The sequence below is a fragment of the Eschrichtius robustus genome, chromosome 1, assembly GCF_028021215.1.
Source record: "Eschrichtius robustus isolate mEscRob2 chromosome 1, mEscRob2.pri, whole genome shotgun sequence".
Taxonomy (NCBI): Eukaryota; Metazoa; Chordata; class Mammalia; order Artiodactyla; family Eschrichtiidae; genus Eschrichtius; species Eschrichtius robustus.
Genome location: NC_090824.1, coordinates 89,736,614 through 89,759,586, shown reverse-complemented (window position 1 = coordinate 89,759,586; position 22,973 = coordinate 89,736,614). Strand labels below are relative to the sequence as shown.

The window sequence follows — 22,973 nt, the reverse complement described above, 5'->3', positions numbered from 1 at the left end:
TGATTCAAGACTTTGGCTTCTTAAGCTGGCCAAGTATGAGATATACCATGAAGTGTGTAAAGTAAAAGAAGAAAAAGCCTGCCCAATTATCTTTCTTAACCGAGAACCTGGTTATACTTCTCTCTAAATGGTGTTCTTTTCTGAAACCTGAGAAAAACCATTTGCCTAGCACAGCTGTTAACTTCCTACAACTGAAATGCTTTCCATTCCCTTTAAAATAAGCCCTTCTGAAGCAGACTGTAGATCACATGTATCATCCGACCAGAAAAGTTTGCTGAGACTACGACTATCATTTGCCCTGGGGTCCGGAATCTTCACATTCCAGGCAGAGCTCCAGCTGTTCCGATTTAGTTACCAGGTTATGATTGGCTACACTGCCTACCCTTTTCTCCACCCCTTAATTTTCACTGGGAGAAAGTTTTTGAGCCAGAGATTAAATGTAAGAGCTGTCGCCAGGCTTTCTGAGTGCAGCTGGCACCATGGGTGTGCTCTGGAGCAACTTCTGTTTGCTCTGAGCCCCCCGCCCTGCCTCCCCTTTCACCACGTTTCCTCTGGCAAGGTTTTAAGTACAGCAATTCAAGAAGATTTCTCCTCCCAAACTATATTATTCTAAAGTGTATTGCCTCTTGATTGCTGGAAAAGAATCTTTAATTCATTTCAAAAGTAACTTATGAACAAACTTATTAAAAGTGATGAAAGGAGCACTGAAATTGATTAGAACTAATTTTTCACTGTGCCAAAGTGTGCAGTGTCTTTCAGAGGAAACTATAACAGATCTTGTGAGTGTGCCATGCCGGTGGGGAGAATTGAATGTCCCTCATCTCCCTCTTTCCCTAGGGACAGTAGTCATGAGTGCCGAGTGTGCGGGGTCACAGAAGTGGGTCTTTCTGCGTATGCAAAGCACATTTCTGGCCAATTGCACAAAGATAATGTTGATGCCCAGGAAAGAGAAGATGATGGAAAGGAAGAAGAAGAGGAAGATTATTTTGACAAGGAACTCGTTCAGTTAATAAAGCAAAGGAAAGAACAAAGTCGGTAAGTAATAATTTTGATATTTTAAAAAGCCTATCTGAAACAGAATGTAGTAGAGAATACATTTTCCAGTTACATTCTTTTCAGCCTATAGCATTTAGACTTACCTTTTTCTAAAATTAAATTTTATTTTTTTATTGAAATATAGTTGATTTACAAAGTTGTGCCACAGACTTATTTATCTTAATTTTAAAGTTTACCTTGAAGTTGCTGTCTTATTTATAAAAGGCAATGGAATGCTTTCTTGAACTACTGTATTAACTCCTTAAAAAAAAAAACCAAAAACTCAGTATTGACCCTACCTAAAAGCTAGCTATAGCTGCTATGTATCTGAATTTTACCATGTTGATAACTATGTTTAGAACTGTTTTTATTAGTTCCAAATTTTTTTGGATACCAATAAATTCTTATTTGGTATCCAGATTTTCTAGTGGAAAGGTATTAGTGAATAAGCTTCATTTGAATATGTCATATAGCATTTCTTATTTCATCCCTTAGGAAAAAATTGTTTTGCCTAATGTGAATTAACATGGTGCTTCTACCAAATTTGATTTATCCCTTTATTATTAATTTTTTCAGTAAATATTTATTGAATAAATTTATATTCAATTGGACAGTGTCAGGATCATTTCAGCAATAGAAGTTTTATAGCTTGTACTACATAATTTCATACCTGCATCTATAATTCAGGTATTAGCCTTTTGTATTTTAACGTTACTGATATGTGGTCTGAAGAGTTTAATTAATGAAGCAGAAAATTTCAGATATGAGTAAAAGAGATATAGAACCAGTTATGAGGTGGGGTAATTTTTTAAGTCCTAGAACATGGTAAAAAACGTTTCAAATTATAAAAATTTTAAAGATCCTTCTTGAATACTAGTTATCCCTGGTCTGTATTTCGTTTTCAGTTAGAGGTTTGAATATAAAAAAGAAGTAGTTTTTATTCTATATGCTAAAAGTTTTTTGAACAAGTCCTTAAAGGAGACTTTCTTAGTTTTAAAATGTCTGTAGCAACATGGTTCTTAAATTGTTTAGTTGCTTATCCTTCAAATGACATTGTCACTACTTTCAGTATAGCTGTAGTTTACTCTTGTTTTAGGGTGTTGGAGCCTCTAGGAGACTAACTTCTATTTTTGTTGTTACACTCTTGTGCCACTATTAGCTTATCTGTGTAAATGATTAAACATTAAGTCAGAGGGTAAAAGAGCTTCTCAATAAATTAGACATTCATGTTGTAGATACTATTCTTTGATTATTTTTATATGCCTCTTTGGTGACCTATTTATAAAGTCATCTACTTATTTCTTCATGAGGTTTTTTTCTTTTTTCCTTCATGAGGTTTTTAGTTTAGATTGTTCTTTCTGGGCTGTGGGTTTAGCTGCATGCTATTGTCCCCCTGACCTAGCCAATTCATGATGATCTAGGAATTTTACTTTGTGACTGACTTATTGCCCAATTCTCCTCATTTCTGAATCATAATTAGTGGAGCCAAGTCAGTGATCTCCTTGGATGTCATAAGTTTCATACTGCCTAGAAACAAAAAAACAATTTGGTTAATGGTGGTACAAAAATCTTCCAAGTATCTGTAGTAACACTTGTCACTTGGGGACTTAGGGTCCCCTGTTTAGAAATAGTTGTAATTCATAATGTAAGTGGATGTTTGAACTTTTAGGTAAATTAACTTTTAATTCCGTCATGTGAAAAAGGAGGAAATTCCAATTTGTGTCCAAAATCTTATAGACATTCGAAGCTTTTAAAGCCAATTAAAGTCAATACTGAGTTTAAAATTTAAGGAGGGAACCCAACTGCAGAAACTTCGAGATTTTTATTCTGTCAAGGTCTAGTGGTTAAGAATGTGGGCTCTAAACAGACTTGTGGTTGCTAACGGGGAGGGGGGAGTGGGGGAGGGATGGATTGGGAGTTTGGGATTAGCAGATGCAAACTATTATATGTAGAATGGATAAACCAGCAAGGTCCTACTGTATAGCACAGGGAACTATATTCAGTATCCTGTGATAAACCATAATGGAAAAGAATATGAAAGAGAATGTATATATATATATTTGTGTATATATACATATATATGTATAACTGAATCACTTTGCTGTATCGTAGAAATTAACACAACATTGTAAATCAACTACACTTCAATTAAAAAAAAAAAGAGCTCTAGAGTCAGACACCAAGGTTCAGATCTCTACCGTAACACTAACTAGCTATCTTGCTCTAGGCAAGTTACTTAACCTCTCTAATCCTCAGTTTCCTTATCTAAAAAGTAGGAATAATGCTACTTGCTGCAGAGTTGTGAAAATTAAATGAGATAATCTATGTAAAGTGATTAGCACTAAATGCCTTATGATAAGTAGGTACTCAATACATTTTAAGTAGTATTATTCAATTTTTTGAGCACATACCACATGCTAAGCACTGAGCTAGGCATACTATATAGGCGCTTTTTAGAGAAAAATGATTTTACGCCTATTCCTGTGATGTTTGCTTAAATTTATTCACGTTTCTGTGAGCTCCTTGTCTAACATGAATAGTTGAAACAGCTGTAGCTTCTTTATAAAAACCTCTAGCTCATGAAGCTCCTTATAGCACTTACTGTGGGTCCTACTTGTTATGTGCTATTTTACTCCTGTTTGTGACCCTGCTTATTTCCTTAGCTAGATTATAAGCCCTTCAGGAAGAGGAACTATACATAAAAGTTTTCTTTTACCGCTAACAGTCACTGAATGTGTACTTAATAAAGTGTTCATTAATGAAAGTGATTATGCAAAGTAAAATCTTACCATTTAAAATAGGTTAAGAATCTGGGTTTTCAGAAAGAACCAACTATTGAAGAAATCATGGTATTAAGAGCAGGTGAATTTAAATTGTATTAACTATGATAACTAACCATAGCAACAAAATATACTTGTTCTTATTTTCAAAAAGTTGTATAATATAAAAATAATAATTGGATGATAGGGACAAAATCCCAGAATATGCTGAGAAACACAGGAGCAGGAGAGGGAAGATAGTATAAATGTGTCAAGTTTTTAATATTTTGGGGGTGATTGGAGACACAAGATATTAGTTTCTAATCAACAAATTGTGAAATATAAGTTTATATCATTTAAAGATATGAAAGCACCTACTATTTGAAATAAAAGTAGTCTCTGTTACATATTCTAGGTAACAGAGGAGGAAGGCAGAGGGGAAGTTTGGTGGGTTATGCCTGTAGAGGGACCAGCAGAACTCTTTTAAATCACTAATGAAAGACTTTTTCTTCCAGGCAAGATGAACCTTCCAATAGCAGCCAAGAAATAAACTCCGATGACAGGCGATCCCAACGGAGACGAGAAGACCGAATTCCTTACCAAGACAGAGAGAGCTACAGTCAGCCAGCATGGCATCATCGTGGACCTCCTCAGCGGGACCGGAAATGGGAGAAAGATGGCTATAATAATACGAGGAAAAACAGCTTCCCACATTCTTCGAGGAGTAGTGGTGGATCAAGGGGATGTTCTGGCTGGCATAAGGGTGTTACAGGAGGCTCCTCAACTTGGTTTCACAACCATAGTAATTCTGGAGGTGGTTGGCATTCAAATAGTGGAATGGTAGATTGGAATCATAATGGTACAGGAAGGAATTCCAGTTGGCATTCTGAAGGAACAGGTGGCTTTTCCAGTCGGCATATGAACAGCAGTAACGGAAACTGGAAATCCAGTGTACGTAGCACAAATAGTTGGAATTACAGTGGCCCCGGAGACAAATTTCAACCAAGCAGAAACAGAAATTCTAACTGTCAAATGGAAGACATGACTATGCTATGGAACAAGAAATCTAAGTCAAACAAATACAATCAAGAGAGATATAAGTGGCAGCGGCAAGAAAATGACAAAGTTGGTGCAGTCGCCACATACAGAGGTCCTTCTGAAGGATTTACAAGTGATAAGTTTTCTTCAGAAGGCTTACTTGACTTCAATTTTGAGCACCTGGAAAGCCAAACCACTAAACAAACAGATACCTTAGCTTCCAAAATTGGTGGGAAGAATGGCAGTGTAGCAAGGGAAAAGCTCCGTCGCTGGACTCCTTACCCTTCCCAGAAGACTCTGGATTTACAATCGGGAGTGAAAGAAGTCACTGGTAACAAGTTGGAAACGATAGATAAGCCTCTCTTTGATTTTAGCTTGATAACCACAGGAATACAAGAGCCCCAAATTGATGAAAGAAATAATTCTCCAGCACTGAAATCACAAAAAGAAACACATACTAGATCTCTGAATCATAAAGCCACTTCTGACTGCACTGCTTCCTATGAGGTAGTGAGAGAGTGCCCCATTATAGAAAAACCTGAACAAGAGCATACCTTAAATAAGATGCCATTGCTAAAATCCCCACTCCTTCCAATTCCAGTCACTAAATCAGCTCCTCAAAAGCAAGATTCAAAGTATCCCTCAAAAAACACCAAAACGAATTCTTTTTTTCCTGGAGAACACTCAAACCCCTTGAACAAACCCACTGTGGAAGATAATCAGGGTTCTTACGTACCCAAATTGCGAAATTCAGGTCCTCGTGTTTTAAAAGGGCATAAAAGTACATTTGGAACTCAAAGGGAACCTGATGAAAATTTAAGTGATACATTACAAAAAGCCAAAGATGTGCTAGAGTGTAATGAGTCATTGCAAAATCCACTTCTTAGCGCTTCTAAAAGGACCAGGAATTATGCAAAAGCAAGTAGGAATGTAGAAGAGTCTGAAAAAGGATCTTTGAAGATTGAGTTTCAAGTAGACGCATTAGAAGATGAAAGTGATGGAGAGATATCTGATGCAGAAAAGAATGGAACAAAAATTGGAACCCTGGGTTCTGCAACTACAGAAGTTTTATCCTGCAGTACTCATGCTGCTGATGAGAAAAGGGGGGATGACCAAAACCTGAAAACATCTAGAAAACCATCCACTTCCCCATGTAACTCAACAGTTCACCAGAAAGAATCTGAGTTACAAATGACATCTGTAGCCAGCCCACACTCTGACTTACTGCTAGATTTGAAAACCGCTCTAGAAGATGCACAGGTTGATGACCCTGTTAAATCTCATGTATCTTATGAAACAGAAGGCTTTGAGAGTACTAGCTTGGATGCTGAGCTTCAAAAAAACGATATAGGTCAGCCCTCAGGCCCTCTCCTGCCTGAACTAAGTAAGCTTGGCTTTCCTGCCTCACTCCAGAGAGATCTAACCCGTCACATTAGCTTGAAGAGCAAAACTGGAGCACACCTTCCTGAGCCAAACCTCAACAGTGCTCGCCGCATCCGCAATATCAGTGGTCATCGAAAGAGTGAGACAGAGAAGGAGTCTGGGCTCAAGCCAACCCTTCGACAGATTCTAAATGCATCTCGGAGAAATGTCAACTGGGAACAGGTCATTCAGCAAGTAACCAAGAAAAAGCAAGAGCTAGGCAAAGGCTTACCCAGGTGTGTGCCTCTTTTCAGTATCCATTTCCCTTTTTTTCTTTTAAACTTACCCTTTGACTCTGGTCAAGAGAATTCTCCTTGTTAAATTTAATTAAATGTTTGCAGAAAATATACGTTGTAGATGTCTGGTTTAAATATCCAAGAGTGACTGCTACTCTATAACAAATGGAATAAAGTGTTTCCTAGCAGGGAATTCAGGTTAAAAAGAAGCACACCTACTTCTGAGAAATGAAGTAGGGACAAGGAAAAAACTTAGAAATCTAGCACTTTGGTGATAGGGGCCATAAAGTGACAGCATAAAAAAAGTCAATCTATAGCTCTGTATCTATCTATAGATCTTAATGAGTGGTACAACTTTTAGGTATAACTGTTCTCATTACCTTTCTGTCTCATTACCTTTCTGTTCATTACATTACTGTTCTAAGTAAGAAAGTGTGGATGGTTATCCTTCTGTATTTGCTCTAGGCATTGTATTTGTGATCACAAAATACTTTCTCCTAAGTACTTGTGTCATAGTTTGGCTATTCATCTTATGTTGAGGCACTAAACTTTTCTGAATGGTAAAGCAGCATTCAACATAGGTTTGCTACTTTTGAAAGTAGCAAAGTTTGAAAATCATCCTGCTTTATAATTACATAGCCCTCTAGGCTTAAATTTCTATCCTTGTCGAAATAACATACTTATTGTGCCCCCTTTTCTCTTTCTGTAACTTGTATCATTGAGATTTTAAAGTTCTTAGCATGGTGTCTGCTGCTTGTAAATGCTTAATAAACATTTTTGTTTATTTTTTATTTGTTTGCTGTTAAAAATTACGTATTTATTATTGTTGATTTAGAGCTCCATATTAAATAAAACCCTCAGTTTTTATTCCCTCCTTTTGTATATAGCTGTATACAAATATCTAATTTGGTACTTGTTACATTATAATACTTACAGTAGAGTTAACTTACTTTATGTTTAGAACTCTTAATGCTCCTTGAGGGCAGAAACCATCTATTTATATTTGTAACCTCAGTGCTTAACAGAGTCTGGCATATTAAGTGGTGCCCCCTCTCCCAACCATGTCTGATTAATTATTTTTCTTTTTCTTTCTTTCTCGAGGTTCGGCATCGAAATGGTGCCTCTAGTTCAAAATGAACAAGAGGTCTTGGATTTGGATGGGGAGCCTGATCTGTCCAGTCTAGAAGGATTCCAGTGGGAAGGTGTTTCCATTTCTTCATCCCCTGGGTTGGCAAGGAAGCGAAGCCTTTCAGAGAGCAGTGTGATCATGGACAGGGCTCCTTCTGTGTTTAGCTTCTTCAGTGAGGAAGGTACAGGCAAAGAAAATGAGCCCCAGCAGATTTTTTCACCTAATAGCTCATTGAGGTCTGCACAGAGTCAAAAAACAACCATGGGCCTTAAGCAGGAAGTGACACCTCTAGCTGCCTCCCTAAGAACAGGTGAAAGAGCTGAAAATGTTGCTACTCGAAGGCGACATAGTGCTCAATTATCATCTGACCATACGATACCTTTGATGCATTTGGCAACAGACCTGCACAGCCAGGAGAGCTCTACACCACTTTCAGAGAATCACAATGCCCAGGAGAGTAATGGAGAAGGAAACTCTTTATCATCAAATGCAGCCTTAGCCCTTGCAATCTCCAGTTTGACCGATGCAGCCACAGACAGTAGCTGTACTTCTGGTGCTGAACAAAATGATGTCCAGAATATTAGAAAGAAACGAAGAGCCACTGGAGTGAGTATGATTCCTGTGCTTTTTGTAGAACATTTCATGTGGCGACTTGGCCTTAATTAGAAAGACTTAACTGTTTAATTTTTCTTGGGTATCTGGTGTTGTGGTTCTCCCTACTCTGGAATAAAAGATTTCTGAAGCTTACTCTTACTTTCATATTCTTATCCTACGGGTTTCTTTAACTGAGTAACTCTAGTAAGTTAGATGTAATTGAATATGAATGTATAGTACTAGGAAAATATGAAGTCATCTCTAAAACTAGTACCTAAGCCAATGATTCTTTGTATCACCTGACCAAGGAATGAGCCACATCTTCAGCTGTAACTTTATCTGTTTTCATGATGCATTCTGTACTGCTGCTGAAGAAAGGTACTCTAGTGTTGCATTTGTAGGGCATGTATGCTTGTCGGACCCAGGACTACTAGGCTTAACACTAAGGTAGTTTTATACTATGAGAGTACATCTATATGAGCATAGTCTTAGTCTCTGTTACTCTATCTTTTGTACTTAAGTTACCCAGCTTGGTCTTTTTAGAATCCATTACTTCACTGATAGTTCTCTTTTGGCACCTGTGATGTTAATATTGCCTAACCCTTTCTGAAAAGAAAGAGTTGCTGGTGGTAATATAGTCTGGAATCTGGCACTGTGAGAAAATGGGCTGTTTCCTTTAATATTGGGACAATATAACAAAGTAGTCATTCCAACTCTGCTCCTTTGAGCTAGATGCTGTATGGATGTTATTGGATGAGAGATTGTCTTATGACAAAGCTAATATCTTGGGGCTTGTCTCAGGCTGTTGAGTTTTTTGTTGTAAAGATTTTCTTGCTGAATTCTAAAGTAGAAACTATGAAATCTGATTCATGTATTGTTAGCTTTTACCAAGGTGATATGCTTTGCCTAAGCCCTGTGGGATTAGCGTCCCTCTAGGATGCTAGGGAGGTACTTGATCTTGGATTGTATTTTTTTTAATCAGATACATTCATTCAACTAATATGAGTTCATACCATGTTCATGAGACTCCTACTGCCCTGTTAGAGATGGTAGCAATAATGAAGAATAATGTATGACTATCTTAGAACTGGTTCTTTTTTTCCCCTCCTGGATAATGGCCTTTACATATTTAATATTATTCAATTTTCTTTATCTCCTTAGGATGGATCTTCTCCTGAACTCCCAAGTCTTGAGAGAAAAAATAAAAGAAGGAAAATTAAAGGAAAGAAAGGTATAGTATAGAATATTCTGGCAGAAAGAAATTGTTCTTACAGCAATTCAGCCTTTTTACAAGTTGATACAGAGTGTAGCTTATCAAACATGGAATGCCCATTTATTTATTTATTTATATTTGTTATTTTTGTCATCTTGCTTAAGGGCATAGAAAAAGTTTGATTTCCTACTATATCCAGTTGCAGCTGTAGAAGAAATATATGATGCCACCTAGACCTGAAAACTAAAGTTAATATATATCTCGGACAAATTGAATTCAGTGTATAGCTAGAAAGTGTCACTGGGCCTTTTCAGTGGGGTGAAGAGGAATAAGGACATTTAGTAAAAATTTTATCCCTCTTGGTCATTTATAGCCATTTCTCTCACTTTCCATTTTTGAGGCATCTTGGTTGCTTTTCTCATGTGAGTTAGGTAGAGAAGTTATTAGTGTGGCTCCCTGACTGATATGCTTCTATGACTCTTGCCTTCCACTGACTCTAACACCGTTAGTGTATAAGGGCTAGTGCAGGAAGTGATTAGATGAACTTTCGGTGACTGGATGTGATAGATAAGGTGGGAGTCAAGGGTGACCTCATTTTCTGGGTGTGGCAATTGGGTGGATGATGGCATTATTTGTAGAGCTAGAAAACTCCATGAGAGTTGCAGGTTGAGGGTAGAGGAAGATGGTGAGTTCCCTTTTGGATCCTTGAGTTAAAGGACTTTAGAGACACCTAGGTAGAGGTATCAAGTTGGTAGTTGGATATGTGGGTCTGGAGTTTAGGGGAGAGGTCTTGGAGTATTGAATGGGAAATAGGCAAACATAAAGATGACAAATACGTGCACATAGTAGAACATTTTATTTAAAGTAACTTAAGTGTACTGTTTCAAAGCTATATTTTCTTCAGGATGCCTTTTGTAATAAAGAGAACTACTTTAAATTAACAGACTAGAAAAATATGAATCGGGAAGAGAGTGCAAGCAGTTCAGGGGCCCAATCTAAGCCAAAGCCTTGGGTGAAGAGGGTAGTAGATAAAGGAACATGGGAGATGAAACCTACAAGAGTTGATTTGCCTGGGGCAGAGATGTTGCTTGGAAGGGTCATGGTGGAAGATGGTGATTTGGTAAATTGGTACCATGCATGTGGTGGTACGCTTGAAACCATGAGGCTTGGTTTCTGACAACATCAGGTTTGACTACATGATTTGTAAAATTTGATGAGTCTCCTTCCAGTGACCTAGTGGGGAGAAAATAAAGGCCTGTCCTAGACAATTGATGCAGTTCCATCTTCTGAGGAACTGTATTATTAAAGAGAAGTCTCCAGTATTAAACTGAACTTTATGGTTTCTTTTGACAGAACGTTCTCAGGTTGACCAGCTGCTGCATATTTCGTTAAGGGAGGAAGAACTAAGCAAATCATTGCAGTGCATGGATAACAACCTTCTGCAAGCCCGTGCAGCTCTTCAGACAGCTTATGTTGAAGTTCAGAGGCTGCTTATGCTCAAGCAGCAGGTAGTAGCACATGGAATGTCTAGTGAAAATGGATCATCTTGAAGTTGGATTTAAAAATGCTTAACAAAATACTTTATTTTTAGATAACTGTGGAGATGAGTGCCCTGAGGACCCATAGAATACAGATTCTACAGGGATTACAAGGTATTCAGAGAATCTGATGGATTGGACCCTCTGTAACTTGTTATTTTTTGGTTCTCTGTGGAGGGGAATTGAAGTAGTTTTTTTTTTTTTTTTTTTTTGAAGTAGTTTTGAAAAAGTTAATATGATTTTCTCGTGTCTCCTTGGTTTCATCCTTCTATAGAAAGGCCTGTGAGACTCTACATCCCCAAAGTGCTTAGCAGTGGAGATAATGTTACAGAAAGAGTCCTGGGTTAGGAATCCTAAGACTAGGGTTCAAATTTTGACTCTTCTGTTAGTACCGACGTGACTTTGGATAAGTCACTTAAAATCTGAAAAATTGGAATATTAATGCCTGTTCTGTCTGTATCCTTGGTGGTTATATATATATTATATAATATATATATAGTATATTATAGCTTATGTAATAATCTGTTTTAAAGAATTATGAGGGTTTTAAAAATTCTCTTGTAATCTTTAAAAATACAAATTGGCTCAAAAATGAGTGGCTTTTCAGATAACATTTTTGCATTTGTGTATGTTTCCCATTCTAGAAACATATGAACCTTCTGAGCGTCCAGACCAGGTTCCCTGTAACCTTACACGAGAACAAAGGAACATTAGATCTCAAACATCTGCTGATGCCACACTGCTGCCTACTCCTTTTTTCCCGGTTTTCCTGGAGGCTTCATCTTCCCATGTGTCTCCATCATCCACTGGAGCCCCTCTCCAAGGAATCACATCTACTTTCCAAGCTCATGGCAGCGTTCCTGCTCCGGACTCATCAGTTCAGATTAAACAAGAACCCATGTCTCCTGAACAAGATGAGAATGTGAATGCTGTGTCACAAGGCTCTGCTTGCAATGTGTCCAAGGAATTACTGCAAGCTAATAGTATGTAAACTTTTCTCTGGGTTAAGGGCAACCCTGTAGTGGGTCTACGGCAATTTTATATCAGTGATGTAACATCCTACTTGACCATTAAAACTGAAATTATTACAGTTTTTCTTGAAGTTTTCTTATTTAGGAAGATTATTTAAATATTGGTAACCTTTGTCTAATTTTCTCTAATGTAGGATTACTGAAGTGACTTTGGATTAGCACTTAACAGGTTTCATTTATTAGGATTGGTGCAGAATTATTTGGTTTTTGTGAGATAAATGGCATTGAAGTTGTTTAGTCAATTTTCTAGATAAGATATATCCTCTGAATTTCTCATTACTTAACTATCTTTATCATTTCAAGTACAAACTAGGGTTAATATAGACCTGAGGAGCAGGTGGCCATGATGAAAGGCAGAGGGCTCTGGGGTTTGGAATCATCTAATAGAAACTTGGGCGGTTTTGAGAAATAGCCAGGGTTTTTACTCTCTTCATAAAATAATTCTTACCTAGTTACCATTTGAGAATAATTTCCAAGCTATTTAAAATCTCATCTGAAGTTTGCATAACCACAGTGGTGCTACATTGAAAATTAAGTAAGAAGCAAACAGGGACTTCCCTGGTGGTCCAGTGGGTAAGACTCCACGCTCCCAATGTAAGGGACCCGGGTTTGATTCCTGGTTGGGGAACTAGATCCCCCATGCATGCCGCAACTAAGAAGTCTGCATGCCGCAACTAAGAAGTCCGCATGCCGCAACTAAGAAGCCTGCATGCTGCAACTAAGAAGCCTGTGAGCTGCAACTAAAGATCCCACCTGCTGCAACTAAGACCCGACACAGGCTAAATAAATAAATAAATAAATAAATAAATAATAAATAAATATTAAAATGAAAGAAGCAAACTGATATTGTGTGATTTTTTTTTGAGCAAAAACAAAAAGTCTGAAGAATTATCCTACATTTTGCTATCTGTTGCCACACTAATCATTGATATCTACATCAAATGTATATTATCTTTCATATTGAATTATGTTATTTTTATATGGATACTATTTAGTATTTTTTAAAAACTAGTAGTATTTTTTTCAAAAATAGCTTGTATTTTATTTCCTTTTCTGATTGCAAAACTAATTCATGTTCATTGTAAAAAATTGGGAAACTATAAAAATGGATTTGTTATTGTTATATATTTCAGTCTTTTAAAATTATAAATGTTTATGTGTTTACATGAGACTTTATACAAAGGACAAGTCATAGTCTGTTATAACTTGATTTTTTTCCCACTTAATTATTATGATCATTTTCCTGTGTCATAAAAATAATTCACCTAAAACACTATTTTACTACTTGTATAATATTTCAGAAGTTGCATAATCTGAATATACAATAATTTATATAATCTTTGAATATTTACGTTTTTTCCTTTTTTTGTATTCTGTATAACGCTGCATTGTATATGTCTTTGAGTATGTCTGTGATTATTTCATCAGTTTAAATTTCTAGACATGAAATAACTAAGTCAAGGAAAATAGACATTTTAAGTCAGCTGACTTTTTAACTGCTAGTATGTAGCTAAATTGGATGATATACAGGTAAAATGCATAATGAAAACTTCTGAGAAATAAAGGTGAAAGCACTTTAGCTAAATAGATATTTAAGTGTCTGCTAAGAATAAAACACATTGTTAAATATGTGGACATTTCAAACAAGAAAGAAAAAAGATCAATAGAAACAATCCCTGCCCATAAAAGGAGCTTTTGTAGGGTATAAGACATGCATGTAATTTGTGAGATTAATGCAAGGCAAAGTATATAAATACTGTAATAGAAATATGTGTAGGTTATGGGAAGCTGAGGGGTGAGATAACTAAACCATGACTGTTAAAGTTGTTAACATATCGAAATGTCATTATTTGGTAGAAGTTCAATCAGTGATAACTGTAGTTTATGACTACAAATACCAGACACAAAAACGATGGAATAATTTTTTTTTTCCTTCTCAATTCAGGAGAGATCAGTGACAGTAGTCCAGTTTATCCAGTTATCACTGCAGCATTGTCCTTATCAGAGCTAACAGAGAGATTCCATGAGCCTAGCCAAGAACTGAAGTTTTCTGTGGAGCAAGGAAATACCAGAAACAGAGGGAACAATCCCTCTTCCCAATCATCTGGTCTTCCTAGCATAAATAAAGAAGGTGAAGAGCCAAACAGAGGCAACAGCGGGTCTGAAGCCTGTACCAGTTCTTTTCCAAGATTGTCCTTTGCTTCAGAAACCCCTTTAGAGAAAGAGCCCCACTCTCCAGCTGACCATCCAGAACAACAGGCAGAGTCCACTCTGACATCAGCTGAAGCTAGGGGGAACAAGAAAAAGAAGAAGCTTAGGAAGAAGAAAACTCTGCGGGCTGCCCATGTTCCTGAGAACAGTGACACTGAACAGGATATATTTACTGCTAAACCTGTAAGGAAAGTAAAAACTGGAAAGTCCACTAAAGGGGGGAAAGTGACAACCTCCACCTGGGAAGATAGCAGAACTGGTCCAGAACAAGAGAGTGTCAGAGATGAACCAGATAGTGACTCGTCTCTGGAAGTCCTAGAAATTCCTAATCCTCAGTTAGAAGTGGTAGCCATTGATTCTTGTGAATCTGGAGACGAGAAACCAGACAGCCCATCTAAAAAGGATATTCGGAACTCCACAGAGCTAAACTCATTAGAAACTTCTCGCTCTGGTTGTGATGAAGTTAGCTCTACCAGTGAGATTGGCACCCGTTATAAAGATGGCATCCCTGTAAGGTAAGGACACCGTGTTGGTCCAATCAGAACAGCTTTCACCATTCTATTCTTAAAAAATAGAACTTTTTGTTCTGAATCAGAATTTTTTTAAAGAGTCACATTTATAGAAAATCAGTAGGGATAATGGGTATGGAAGAATCAAACCTTAGCAATGGAGATTTTCTGCTTTCTCATTTGTGTTGTAAATATTTACTGTACTTTTATTTCCTTTCATATAGAAATTTCAGGTGGAAAAACCGATCTCTTATATCATTGCTATTTTGTCCATTGTTTAGAACAATCTTTTGAGTCATGAAAATGTAAGTTTTACTGCCTGGCCTGTTCACACAGATGCTAAGAAGACTTTTGCTATTATTTTGTAGTGTGGCAGAAACTCAGACTGTGATCTCTTCCATAAAAGGATCAAAGAACTCTTCAGGTATTTGGTTGTTCAGTTTTATTTAAATTAATCACAGAAAAAAAGTCTTGTAAATATTAGAGCCAGGGTTTAAATCTACTTAAATATGCTTATACAATAGGGGGCGGGGACTGGGCTTGTTACCAAGAGGATTGCTTTGACCAGCAGTTATGGTATCCCTAAATCCTCAAATCCTGGCATTTCAGTTTCTTACTCCCATCTCTCTTACCTGGCTGTCTTACGTGTTCAACTAATTAGTAAAGTTGGCCTTCTGTATCTTCGGTTCCGTATCTATGGCTTCAACTAACTGCAGATCGTGTAATATGCATTTATTGAAAAAAAAAAAAAACAACTCGTGTGTAAGTGGACCTCAACAATTCAAACCATGTTGTTCAAGGGTCAGCTGTAAACAGGAGGATGTGTATAGGTTATATGCAAATACTATGCCGTTTTATATAAGGGGCTTGAGCATCTGTGGATTTTGGTGTGGGGGCGGTGGGGGAGTCCTGAAACCAGTCCCCTTTGGATACCAAGGGACAATTGTATTAAGGTTTTGTTGGCTCTGGGGTGTTTTGCTTTGAGAAGGAACTACTTAATTCCTTACTCAACAAAATAACTGGCAGCAGAGGAAACTGGATGTGGAAAGATACTTGGTGCCTTATGGGTATCACTCAAAGCTCACTATATAAGTATCTTGTTCCTAAGTGAAAGGTCTTCCCTGCCTTTTCTTATTATGAAATCTTCATAATGAAGATCACTAATGAAAATATGGTGTTTTGCTGGGGGAACTAGGCTTTAAGGAGAATCCAGAGACCACTTTTTCGTAATGTTTTAAATTTTTTAGTATCTTTTGAGACACAAGCAGACACATCTCTGAAACATATTCTTGTTTTCTAGAAATATCTTCAGAGCCAGGAGATGATGATGAGCCCACAGAAGGGAGCTTTGAGGGGCACCAAGCTGCAGTGAATGCAATTCAAATATTTGGGAATTTACTGTATACCTGTTCAGCAGATAAAACTGTCCGAGTTTATAATCTCGTGGTAAGTTGATACATCAGTTTGAATATTTTTGCTTGGTTGCAGGTTTTAGAAACTCCAACTAGCTGTCTCTTAGACTAGGAGTTTATTTGCTGTCCAGAGATGGAGTGGGCTTTAGACTAACTTTAGATACAGTTGATCCAGTGGCTCAGTGGGGTCACTGGAGACTTAATTTCTTTCTTTATCTCCATTCTGCCTTCTCTGATATCACCTCTTCCTAAAGCAAGTTCTCCTCCTGCTCACAGATAGATGTCAGTAGCCACAGGGGTTTCTTTTCCCTCCCACCACCAAAAAAGGGTCCTGTGCTTTCCTCTCTGAACAATCACTTGGCAAAAGGAAATGGGATTATAACAATAGGCTCGCGACAGTCAGGTCCCAGCCCTGGAGTTGATGCTGAGGTCTGTCACATAGCTGCTACATAATAGAGAAGGGATAGAGTGAGTACTGGGGAAGTAGTCAATATAAGAGGAGGCATTTTCCCTGAGAGTTGATTAATTATCCCGGTTATTAAGAAGAGCAACGGTCTTCCACTACCCCACACTTAGGATAATCTGATGCTCATTACTCTCAATTTTCATAGAATGGACTTTTGAGTTTTGAGTCTGGTATGCATCAAACTAATTCTGTTTATCCACGACAATAGCCAAGAAACTTTAGGAACACTATGTTTGAACAAATATGGTGAAAGTATTTGAAATTGATGAAGTCCTTGAAAATCAAAAGATTAGATAGATGATGGACTGAGAAAATGTGTTTGCTGTAGGCAACAGGTATATAGGTTTCTTTAGCCTAATAATGTGAGGGCAACAGGGATGACTGAAGGCAGGAAGCAATGGTACCAGGAGGTGAGAGTGTAAGATTTGGGGAATTGGCTCTAACTCTGAACTGAAAGGTAAGTATAGGTATATATGTACATTCTAAATATATAACAGTATGTGCACAGAGACAACAGGATGTTCCATTATGAAACCACACCTGGAACACTAGACCTGTGATGGCACCTGACATGTCTTTGAACATTGTGGTGCATGCTCTGCATACTGATCAAATGCAGGAACTTATCTGGGTAATTAGCTATAGTTTGGATTTGCTAGCTTTTTGGTCCACATGTTGGAGAGCCTTGCCCAAGATATTAACTAAAATTCTGATCTGTCTTATTATAGCAAATTGCCCTAAGTATTGGGTTGGCCAAAAAGTTTGTTCAGGTTTTTCTGTAACATCTTACGGAAAAACCCAAACGAACTTATGGCTCAGTTAATATATAGTTACAGGTACCTCAGTACATGTGACTGTTTGCTGGGCATTCAGTGAACAGGTATTTACTGAACACCTTTTGATACCAGGTACTATTCTAGACTCTGAGGCTACAACAATGAACTGTATGTTTTAGCATCATTTTTTTTTTTTTTTTGAGGAAATACATTATCTAATCCATTTATATCCACAAGTAATGATCTGAACTGTGCTTGACTTTAGAGTCGGAAGTATATTGGTGTCTTTGAGGGCCATACCTCCAAAGTGAACTGCCTCCTGGTTACTCAGACCTCTGGGAAGAATGCTGCCCTTTATACTGGTTCCAGTGATCACACCATTCGCTGCTATAATGTTAAGGTAAGTGGGTCCAGCAAAATCAAACGTGATAATATTGAAACACTTTGACTGTATTTACTGTGTAGAGTGGAGACACTGAGACAGATGCTTCATTCTGTTCACTTTCTTGCTTCTGAACTTACTTCAGTACCCTTGTATAGCCTTTAGAAGACATGAGGCTTAGATCTAAACCATGTTTTCTGTCTCTCTCCACCAGTATCTTTTCACTTACTACTATTAATAATATACCTCCTTTGATCTTTTCAACAATTACTCTTGATTTTTATTTTCACATCATATGCTAAAATTAATACTAGAGAGAAAACGAAATGTTTAAAATTTTTAAACCTGAAAACGTAGAAGTAGATATCTCCTCTGAGAAAGAATTTTCTAAATATATTGTAAGAAATGAGAGAAAATCGTTTGCATTAAATATATATATTATAGGACTTCCCTGGTGGCACAGTGGTTAAGAATCCGCCTGCCAATGCAGGGGACACGGGTTTGATCCCTGGTCTGGGAAGATCCCACATGCTGCGGAGCAACTAAGCCTGTGCACCACAACTACTGAGCCTGTGCTCTAGAGCCCGTGAGCCACAACTACTGAGCCCACGTGCCACAACTACTGAAGCCCATGCTCCTAGAGCCCATGCTCCACAACAAGAGAAGCCACCACAATGAGAAGCCCACGCACCGCAAAGAAGAGTAGCCCCCGCTCACCGCAGCTAGAGAAAGCCCGTGCGCAGCTAGAGAAAGCCCGTGCACAGCAGCAAAGACCCAATGCAGCCAAAAATAAATAAATAAATAAATAAATAAATAAATAAATACACACATATATTCTTTAAAAGATTTGATTATTTAAGACAAAATTTATAATACCAAAGATTAGGTTTTTAACATATATAGATGGAATGTGTGGTAACAGGAACACAAAGGAAAGGGAGGATGGAATTGTGCTGGTGCAAGGTTCTTATATTTTACTGGGGATAAGTCAGTTTTACTTTGAACTAGATTGTTACAGTTTAAAGAGGTAATCTCTAGAAGGCCGACTCACAGCTTCAGTGTGCATCAGATAGACCTGGAGAGCTTGTTAAAACACATATTACTGGACCCCACTCCCAGAGCTTCTGATTCAGTAGGCTTGGGATAGGGCCCAAGAATTTACATTTCTAACATGTGATACTGATGCTACTGGTGTAGGGGCCACACGCTGAGAACAGCTGCCCTAGAGCAACCACTAAAAGAATAAAGCAAAGAAAGACAGCTAAAAAATTTAATAGAGGAATTAAAATGGCATACTAAAAAACACTTATTTAATGCAAAACAAGGCAGAAATGGAGGAACAGAGAAATAAAAATGAGACAAATAGAAAGCAAATTGGAGTCTAAATCTAGTCATATTTAATAATTATGTTAAATGTGAATTAACACTAAAATCAAAAGGCAGAGATTGACTAGCTAAAGAACAAACATCAAAATCTGTGCTGTCTACAAGACACACCTTTTAAATTCAGACACAAGTAGGTTGAATTAAAAGAATGGAAAAAAATGTACTATGCAAATAATAACAAAAAGAGCTAGAGTGATTGTGTTACTATCAGGCAAATAGACTTTAAGACGAGGAATACTACTGAGACAAGGGTGGCATTTCATAATGATAAAAACGTCAATATAGCAGGAAGATAGAACAATTAGAAATATATGTACCTCATAACAGAGCACCAAGATATGTAAATTAATACTGATAGAACTACAGAGGAGAAATAGACAAATCCACAATTATAGTTGAAGACTTCAACACCTCTCTCGATACTTGATAGAGTACTGGACAGAAAATCATCAAGGATGTAGAAGAACTGGACAATACCATTAACAAACAAGATCTAATTAATACTTATAGTTAAAAAAAAAAATTAACATTTATAGACTCCGCCATCCGAAACAGCAGCATACACATTCTTTCCAAGTGCATATGGAGCATTCACCAGTATAGACCATTGCTGGGTCGTCAAATAAGTCTTAGTCTTACTGAGAATCTCAATTAAAAGAATTGAAATCATTTAGAGTATGTTCTCCAACCACAGTGGAATTAGAAATCAATAACAGAAAGAAATCCACAAAAAAAAAAAAGAGAAAGAAATCTTGGAAGTCCGCAAGTAAGGGGTAATGAAATAGCATACTTCTAAGTTACCCATGATTCAAAGAAGTCACAAAGGAAATTAGAAAATATCTTGAACTAAATGAAAATGAGCATCCAACTTAACATTTGTAGGATAGCTAACGCATTGCTGAGGGGGAAATTTCTAGTTTTAAATGCTTATATTAGAAAAAAAAGTTTAAAATCAGTTATCTGAGTTTGTAAGAAAATAGAAAAAGAAGAAAAAGTTAAACCCAAAATAGATATATAAAGGAAATAATAAAGAGCAGAACGGAAACCACCAATTTATAAAACTGACACACAATCGGGAAAAATCAGACCAGAAGCTAGTTTTTTGAAAAGATAAATTAAAAAAAAACTTTTAGCTAAATTAATCAAAACAGAGAGAAGCCACAAATTTCAAATATCCAGAATGTAAGAAGGAGCCTCATAACAGCGTTATTAATGAATACATCCATCAACTGATAAATGGATAAATGTGGTATATAAAAAGTGGAATAATACTAGCAACAAAAGGGAATAAACTATTCATACATGTAGCAACATGGATGGATCTCAAAAACATCATGCTAGGTGAAAGAAGTCATATGTAAAAGACTACATACTGAATGTTCTCTTAATATGGAATTCTAGAAAAGGCAAAACTATCAGAGTTGCCTGGGATGGCAGTGGGGACTGACTGAAAGAGGGTACGAGGTAACTTTTTAGAGTGCTGGAAACGTTCTGAAAGTTGATTGTGGTAATGGTTGCATAACTGCATACTTTACTAAACTTAATGAAACGTATATCTAACATGGTGAATTTTATTATATGGAAATAATACTTAAGTCTGTTGAAAATTGTAAACAGATTTTGGCAAGAAATTGTCTTAGGTAAAAAGAGGGGAAAATAGTAACAGGATAGGATAAACATAGGGTTAATATCATATGTTGTAAGGAGCTTACACCTTTGAGAAGAGAAATAGTAAAATCCCTACACATAAATTGAAAGACAGAAATTCTTTAAAAAGAGGATATACAAGTAACTATTTGAAAATAATAGTCTTGTCAATAAATGGAAGTTAAAACAGAAGTTCAGTACCATTTTGACTTATAAAATTAGCAAAAACTTTTAAAAGATTTTTTAATGTTTTTAAGGGTTCTACCCCGCAGTAGTATTTGGCATAGTGGGACTGTACATTACTGAAAAAAATTCTTAGTTTTTGAAATTGAGGTGTAACTTTATATAGTAAAGTACATACATTTTAAGTGTACAACTTGATGAATTTTTACATAGATACACATTTGTTTAACCACCACCAAGATCGAAACACAGATCATTTTCATCCCCCTAAAGCTTCCCTCATACACCTTCCACTCACCACCCCCAGCCAAAGAAAACTATTGTTCTGATTTCTATCATTATAGATTATATTTGTCCGTGCTTGAACTTCATATAAATAAACCATACTGGATGTATTCTTTCACATTAGCTTTAGCTTGCCATAATGTCTGAAATTCATCTTTATTGTTGCATGCACCAATAGTTCTTTTTTATTACGGCAACGTATTCCGTTTCTCCTATAAAATTACAAAATGATCTCACACGGGTGGGTTAGCCAGAGGCAACATATATGTTATCATTTGAGCATATTCACTGTCTTTTCCTTTATTTTACAATTGCATATGCAGCATTTATATTTGTAATTTTATGCGGGGAAAGTAATTTAAAAGACTGACTCTTTCAGGTATGAAAGAAGGCTGGAAGAGATCAAGGCTTTGATAGTCTACAGCTTTTATCATCCAACCCATAGCTTGTCCCATCCTACTTATAGGATGGGACAAGTAGGTCCTACTTATAACCGTCTTGATTTTAATTCTGTATCCAGACCTCTTTAAAAAGCTAAACTTGGGCCTTTAGTCACTTAGTATCATTCAACAGCATTCAGTCTTGAGCACTTACTATGTAACTGGCCCTGTTCTAGGTTCTAGGTAATTAGATTTTATCAGTGTAACCCAGTTCTGGAAATTCATGGAAATGGTTTCTTGAAGGTCAGCTCAAACTGTGTTAGTATAGGCTGGATATGCATCAGAATTATGAAGGAAATTTTTAAAAACACATATTCCAGGGCCTGAATTAGAATCTCAGGGACTGGGGTGAAGCTTGGGGTTCTATATATTTTCAAAGCTTCTTGGGTAATTATAGACCAGCTAACCTGATACTGGTTTGAAGGAGGCGTCTGGGAGCTATTAAAATAGAGAATCAATTGCAGGAAAGTGCATATTTGATTAACGCAATTATCAGATATACAACTATAATCTTTATTTTCCTTTTTAAATGTCAAGTGCAGCTTTGACTTTATCTTTGGCTACTTAATTTAAGAGGCTAGAACCCAATCCATAGTGCCCTTTGAAGAATTTCTACATTCCAAATTAGAAAGATAGGTAACATTAGAAGTTATATTTGATTACTATATTACCTACAGCTTGAGGGTCTTTGGCTACATATTTCGAAGCAGAAGACAGTCTAAGATAGCCTTCTACAAAATAGAGGACACTACATTTTCTTCCTCATAAAAAATCATTTCACACTCTGTTCTCAGGAGGACTGTTTTCACATCTTATTTGCCTTTAACCTCTGCTGATCAGGTGTTGTGTGCTTTTATCAGACTCGAGAGTGTGTGGAGCAGTTACAGCTGGAAGACCGGGTTCTCTGCCTCCACAGTAGGTGGCGAATTCTCTATGCAGGACTGGCAAATGGCACTGTGGTCACCTTCAACATAAAGGTTAGTGGTTGGGGAGAGAAGGCTGAATTCCCATGCCGCTTGAAAATGGTGTGAGTGTGTGTGGGAAGAAGTTGAAGGCAGACGTTTTCCTGTTTTTGTGCGTGTTTGAGAAAGCAACAGAATTAGCCGCTACTCAAAAATTTATCTTCTGTTGTAAGTGAGACAAGATGCTGCATTCTGTCTGCTCAGGCCCGAGTGTGCCAGGACCAAAGTGTAACTCTACTAAATTAAACCAGGCCTGATGATTTGGGGCCAAATAATGAGTCATAGGTTAAACTAGTCTGTCTCATTTTAAGAATGATAC

General features: G+C 37.0%; 1 protein-coding gene across 2 annotated transcripts in view; it reads left to right on the top strand.

Annotated features, from left to right (window-relative positions):
* Window positions 1-22,973, top strand: part of ZNF106 (zinc finger protein 106) — a 61,798-nt gene that overhangs the window by 26,584 nt on the left and 12,241 nt on the right. The window contains exons 4-15 of one of the 2 annotated variants that reach the window (XM_068550063.1): window positions 838-1,035; window positions 4,310-6,490; window positions 7,592-8,225; window positions 9,375-9,444; window positions 10,780-10,934; window positions 11,018-11,078; window positions 11,609-11,947; window positions 13,941-14,721; window positions 15,084-15,139; window positions 16,016-16,161; window positions 17,635-17,769; window positions 22,553-22,669. In XM_068550063.1, coding sequence (XP_068406164.1) covers window positions 838-1,035; window positions 4,310-6,490; window positions 7,592-8,225; window positions 9,375-9,444; window positions 10,780-10,934; window positions 11,018-11,078; window positions 11,609-11,947; window positions 13,941-14,721; window positions 15,084-15,139; window positions 16,016-16,161; window positions 17,635-17,769; window positions 22,553-22,669 — 4,873 coding nt within the window. The remainder of the gene's footprint in view (window positions 1-837; window positions 1,036-4,309; window positions 6,491-7,591; window positions 8,226-9,374; window positions 9,445-10,779; window positions 10,935-11,017; window positions 11,079-11,608; window positions 11,948-13,940; window positions 14,722-15,083; window positions 15,140-16,015; window positions 16,162-17,634; window positions 17,770-22,552; window positions 22,670-22,973) is intronic. The other variant, XM_068550068.1, reaches the window with a different exon arrangement.